Source organism: Nanorana parkeri, unplaced genomic scaffold, assembly GCF_000935625.1.
Source record: "Nanorana parkeri isolate BGI_ZX_2015 unplaced genomic scaffold, ASM93562v1 scaffold2482, whole genome shotgun sequence".
Classification (NCBI taxonomy): domain Eukaryota; kingdom Metazoa; phylum Chordata; class Amphibia; order Anura; family Dicroglossidae; genus Nanorana; species Nanorana parkeri.
Genome location: NW_017308750.1, coordinates 1,223 through 6,818, shown reverse-complemented (window position 1 = coordinate 6,818; position 5,596 = coordinate 1,223). Strand labels below are relative to the sequence as shown.

Below are 5,596 nucleotides of genomic sequence, written 5' to 3'. Positions count from 1 at the left end.
TGATGGGGCAGGAGGAGAGGGCGTGCGGGTGCGGTGATGGGGCAGGAGGAGAGGGCGTGCGGGTGCGGTGATGGGGCAGGAGGAGAGGGCGTGCGGGTGCGAGGATGGGGCAGGAGGAGAGGGCGTGCGGGTGCGAGGATGGGGCAGGAGGAGAGGGCGTGCGGGTGCGAGGATGGGGCAGGAGGAGGGAGTGTACGGGTTCAGGGTTTGTGCTATTTGCTGCAGTGCCTGGGGCTCGCGTCCAATGTCCACCATGTAGGCCGGATGGGAAGGTGTCTCTGTGTTCCTCTCGGTGTCTTCAGTGTTCCTCTCTCGGTGTCTTCAGTGTTCCTCTCGGTGTCTTCAGCGTTCCTCTCGGTGTCTTCAGCGTGCCTCTCGGTGTCTTCAGCGTTCCTCTCTCGGTGTCTTCAGTGTTCCTCTCTCGGTGTCTTCAGTGTTCCTCTCTCGGTGTCTTCAGTGTTCCTCTCTCGGTGTCTTCAGTGTTCCTCTCTCGGTGTCTTCAGCGTTCCTCTCGGTGTCTTCCAGGTGAAGGACGAGAAGAACGGTCAGGAGGTTTTCGATCTGAGTGACTACGAGAAGTGTGAGGAGCTCCGGAAATCCAGAAGTCGGTCCAAGAAGAACCACAGCCGATTCTCACTGGTGCGGTCCAAGCAGCCGGGGAATACGGTAAGTGACGCTCGGGGTCCTAAATATCCGAATCACCCGATCACTACCCGGGAGCAAACTCATCAGTCATCAGGAAGGGGCGGGGAAAGGGGTGTCCACTACCTAACTGCGTCAGTCTCAGGACTGGATGGACAGCAATATAAATCCTTTGACTGGTCCCACATATGTATTGTATGTAGATGTCTCCATATTGGCAGAACCATAGAGTGTGACGGCCATTCTCCCCCTCCTCAGGCTCCGAACCTCATCTTCCTCGCCGTCAGCCCCGAGGAGAAGGAATCCTGGATCAACGCCCTGAACTCTGCGATCACCCGAGCCAAGAACCGTATCCTGGACGAGGTACGTGCTTCCGACTCCGACCGTTTCATTGGTGGGAGCCCCTCATAATGGGCACAGCGGGTGTACAGACCCGGGAACTCAGCACAGGGATGGTGGGAGCTCCTCATAATGGGCACAGCGGGGGTACAGACCCGGGAACTCAGCACAGGGATGGTGGGAGCTCCTCATAATGGGCACAGCGGGGGTACAGACCCGGGAACTCAGCACAGGGATGGTGGGAGCTCCTCATAATGGGCACAGCGGGGGTACAGACCCGGGAACTCAGCACAGGGATGGTGGGAGCTCCTCATAATGGGCACAGCGGGGGTACAGACCCGGGAACTCAGCACAGGGATGGTGGGAGCTCCTCATAATGGGCACAGCGGGGGTACAGACCCGGGAACTCAGCACAGGGATGGTGGGAGCTCCTCATAATGGGCACAGCGGGGGTACAGACCCGGGAACTCAGCACAGGGATGGTGGGAGCTCCTCATAATGGGCACAGCGGGGGTACAGACCCGGGAACTCAGCACAGGGATGGTGGGAGCTCCTCATAATGGGCACAGCGGGGGTACAGACCCGGGAACTCAGCACAGGGATGGTGGGAGCTCCTCATAATGGGCACAGCGGGGGTACAGACCCGGGAACTCAGCACAGGGATGGTGGGAGCTCCTCATAATGGGCACAGCGGGGGTACAGACCCGGGAACTCAGCACAGGGATGGTGGGAGCTCCTCATAATGGGCACAGCGGGGGTACAGACCCGGGAACTCAGCACAGGGATGGTGGGAGCTCCTCATAATGGGCACAGCGGGGGTACAGACCCGGGAACTCAGCACAGGGATGGTGGGAGCTCCTCATAATGGGCACAGCGGGGGTACAGACCCGGGAACTCAGCACAGGGATGGTGGGAGCTCCTCATAATGGGCACAGCGGGGGTACAGACCCGGGAACTCAGCACAGGGATGGTGGGAGCTCCTCATAATGGGCACAGCGGGGGTACAGACCCGGGAACTCAGCACAGGGATGGTGGGAGCTCCTCATAATGGGCACAGCGGGGGTACAGACCCGGGAACTCAGCACAGGGATGGTGGGAGCTCCTCATAATGGGCACAGCGGGGGTACAGACCCGGGAACTCAGCACAGGGATGGTGGGAGCTCCTCATAATGGGCACAGCGGGGGTACAGACCCGGGAACTCAGCACAGGGATGGTGGGAGCTCCTCATAATGGGCACAGCGGGGGTACAGACCCGGGAACTCAGCACAGGGATGGTGGGAGCTCCTCATAATGGGCACAGCGGGGGTACAGACCCGGGAACTCAGCACAGGGATGGTGGGAGCTCCTCATAATGGGCACAGCGGGGGTACAGACCCGGGAACTCAGCACAGGGATGGTGGGAGCTCCTCATAATGGGCACAGCGGGGGTACAGACCCGGGAACTCAGCACAGGGATGGTGGGAGCTCCTCATAATGGGCACAGCGGGGGTACAGACCCGGGAACTCAGCACAGGGATGGTGGGAGCTCCTCATAATGGGCACAGCGGGGGTACAGACCCGGGAACTCAGCACAGGGATGGTGGGAGCTCCTCATAATGGGCACAGCGGGGGTACAGACCCGGGAACTCAGCACAGGGATGGTGGGGGCTCCTCATAATGGGCACAGCGGGGGGTACAGACCCGGGAACCCAGCACAGGGATGGTGGGGGCCCCTCATAATGGGCATAATATGGTAATATTGGGAAGTGATCGGCCACATCGGGAAGTTGATTGAGATTTGAACCTTGACCTCAAACGTCCGACATCTTTTTCTCCATTCTGTGTCGTCTCCTAGGTTACAGTGGAGGAGGAAAGCTTCCTGGCCCATCCAACCCGGGACAGAGCAAAGATACAGCACTCGCGGCGCCTGCCGACAAGAGGTCACCTCATGGCTGTGGTGAGTACGAGGAACGTTCTGATCATGGAGTGGACTCGGCCGGTTTCTGGTCCTTCTTTATTTGGGTCAGCACCATCCATTCTTTTATCACGAAGCCTCCTGCCATGGCCAACGTGTCTTCTCTTGAAGGGGGGTAGGGGGGGTCTTCATTTGTCAGAGTTGGTGTTCACGGTAACGGTGGTAAATCCATCACATTCGGCTCCTCCTCCTTCTCCTGACCTAAGGGGAGAACTTCATACGCGATATTATCAATCGATGTTCTCGGGACGCGAAGAGAGTTCTCGGTCTCTTCGGGGTTCGGTCTCTTCGGGGTTCGGTCTCTTCGGGGGTTCACAGTCTCTTCGGGGGTTCACAGTCTCTTCGGGGGTTCACAGTCTCTTCCTGGTTCTTCCTCCTCCTCCGTACACTTGGTGTCCTTGTAGTAGATTGCGTTTGTTCCTCCCTCACAGAGGAGCCTAAGAATACCAGGCGGAGGGTAAAGGACGGTCATCAGTATTACTGGTGGACTCCATGAAGCCTATCCTTCCCCATTCCTCACTCGCCATGCCTTGTTCTCCACTGTGTCTCTGTGTGGAGGCGGCCATCTTGGTAGAGGCGGGGCTTTGCTTTCTCATGTCAGATCCGCCCCCCTCCTCCCCTGATGACTGGTGGGGTGATGATAGAGGAGGAGGAAGCACAGATCACCAGAATGGATGGAGAAGAAGCAGGGAGATCCTTGCAGTGCAGCTCCTCAGGTACGGCTTCCTCTCCGGCAGGGAGAACACTGAGCCGCACAGCAGTGACATCACCGAGTCCGGCAGTCGGAGGCGGCCGGGCCTGAGATGCTCTCGCACGGCTCTGAGTCTTGGCACAGGAGGTGCATTGGTGGGATTCCAGAATAAAGGTAGACTTTTCATTAGGGATGCAACTGATACCGATACTAGTATTGGTGCCGATACCGAGTATTGGGGTGAATCCTCGTACTCGCCCAAATTCTATGATGCCGGAACTTCCGGTCAGGGGGAGATTTCCTGTGACCGCCGGTGCCGTAGAGGAACATGGAGCCAACTTCCCGTGGGATCAGGAAGCTGGGCGGCGAGTTTCCTGATTGGCCAGGAAGCCGACTTCCCAGGCAATCGGCATCAACACTGTGCTTCCCGGGCAATCGGCATCGAGCCGGCTTCCCGGGCCAATCAGGAAACTGGGAGGCGGGTCAATACTCGCCGCCTGATTAATCTGATTGGTCGGGAAGCCAGCTTGATGCTGATTGGCCCGGGAAGCACAAGTGTATATCACAATCAACCCCGCCAAACAACATGGAGCTGTCTTTACCGGGCCATCAGGAAGCATGTCATCACCCACCGTCCGGCTTGCCCGGGACACCGGCTCCATGCCAGCGGAAGCACTGGTATCGGAGCAACAGTACCGGTACCGAAAATCTGGTATCGGCGCATCCCTACTGTTCATGGCGCGGCTTAGGGACAATTAACATTTCTGACTCTTCCCCTACGACAGAGTAATTCTTCCTTTGTGGAGGTCAGTTCCCCTTTAATGACGGTGTGGTATCACCGCGGCATTCTTCTTCTTCTTCTTTGTCCATTATGGAGAATGAATAGGAAGGTGTGCCGCCATCATTTGACTTTGGCCATGGCAGGCCTGGGAGTACCAGTAGCTGGGAGTTGTGTTGGGTATGACATCATGGAAGACCCCCGTTGGTCCAGTTGTGTTGGGGATGACATCATGGAAGACTCCCGTTGGCCCAGTTTATGTCTTCATACTCCGCCTCGGACACATGAGATGTATTTAGAATTCTGTGTTCCCGGATGTTTTATCTTTAAGGCTTTCCGTTTCCTTTTCTGTAGGCATCTACCTCAACGTCCGACGGCATGCTGACCCTGGACCTCATCCAGGAAGAAGACGCCTCCCCGGAGGAGCAGGGCAGCTGCGAGCAAAGCTTCCGAGTGGACCTGGACAAGTCGGTGGCCCAGCTGGCTTCCACCCGCCGCCGATCCGACTCGGAGAACCTCAGATCTTCGGAGAAAGGGAAGTCGGAGAACCCGCAGAGGAAAGAGCAGATCCCCTGGGAGAAATGGGGTACGCACCGCGACTCGTTCGGGAAGGGCGCAACCTACACACCTCAGGTCCCCAAAAAATTGTCCTATTCGGAGAAGAACAAATGTGCCTCCATGGAGGAGATCCTGTCCCGCTCGGACTCTTCCGGCCACCCACCCGTCCCGGCAAAGGTCCCCGAGTCCGAAAGGCTGTCGCGGATACAGGAACTGATCGCTCAGAAGATAGACAGAACTCAGGAACTTCTCACCGCGGTGGAAGAATGTGGAGAGGGGAGAAAAAAGGGAAAGGAACCTTCCGGGAAGGAGGACTTGGAGGAGGCCGAGAGGCTTTTAGGAGAGGCCTCTTCTAACTGGAGGCAGGCCCGGAAGGTCCTGCAAGAAATTAAGGAGCTGAGGGACCTGTACAAACAAGCCGACCGGCAGCCCCTAGACCCTAAGCAGAAACTGAGCAGTCATTACAGGAAAAGCCTAATGTGAGGGGGGCGCAGGGTCCACCGCGTCCTCCTGTCCGAAAAACAAACCCCGAATATTTCCTGCTTCCGGCTTCACCATGCAAAGCCCGAGGACCACGGCGGGCTGAGGAGCTCCAGAGGAGACGGGCTTTCTATGGCGGGCTCCCTTGGCTTT

At 57.8% G+C, this 5,596-nt stretch overlaps 1 protein-coding gene across 2 annotated transcripts in view; it reads left to right on the top strand.

Annotated features, from left to right (window-relative positions):
- The window catches only part of PLEKHO1 (pleckstrin homology domain containing O1), a 31,949-nt gene extending 26,460 nt beyond the window's left edge, over positions 1–5,489 (top strand). For both annotated transcript variants that reach the window (XM_018573671.1, XM_018573672.1), the window contains 4 exons: positions 526–666; positions 901–1,005; positions 2,817–2,918; positions 4,760–5,489. In XM_018573671.1, the coding sequence (XP_018429173.1) occupies positions 526–666; positions 901–1,005; positions 2,817–2,918; positions 4,760–5,446 (1,035 nt within the window). In that variant the 3' untranslated portion in view covers positions 5,447–5,489. The remainder of the gene's footprint in view (positions 1–525; positions 667–900; positions 1,006–2,816; positions 2,919–4,759) is intronic.
- Positions 5,490–5,596: the final 107 nt, after the last annotated feature.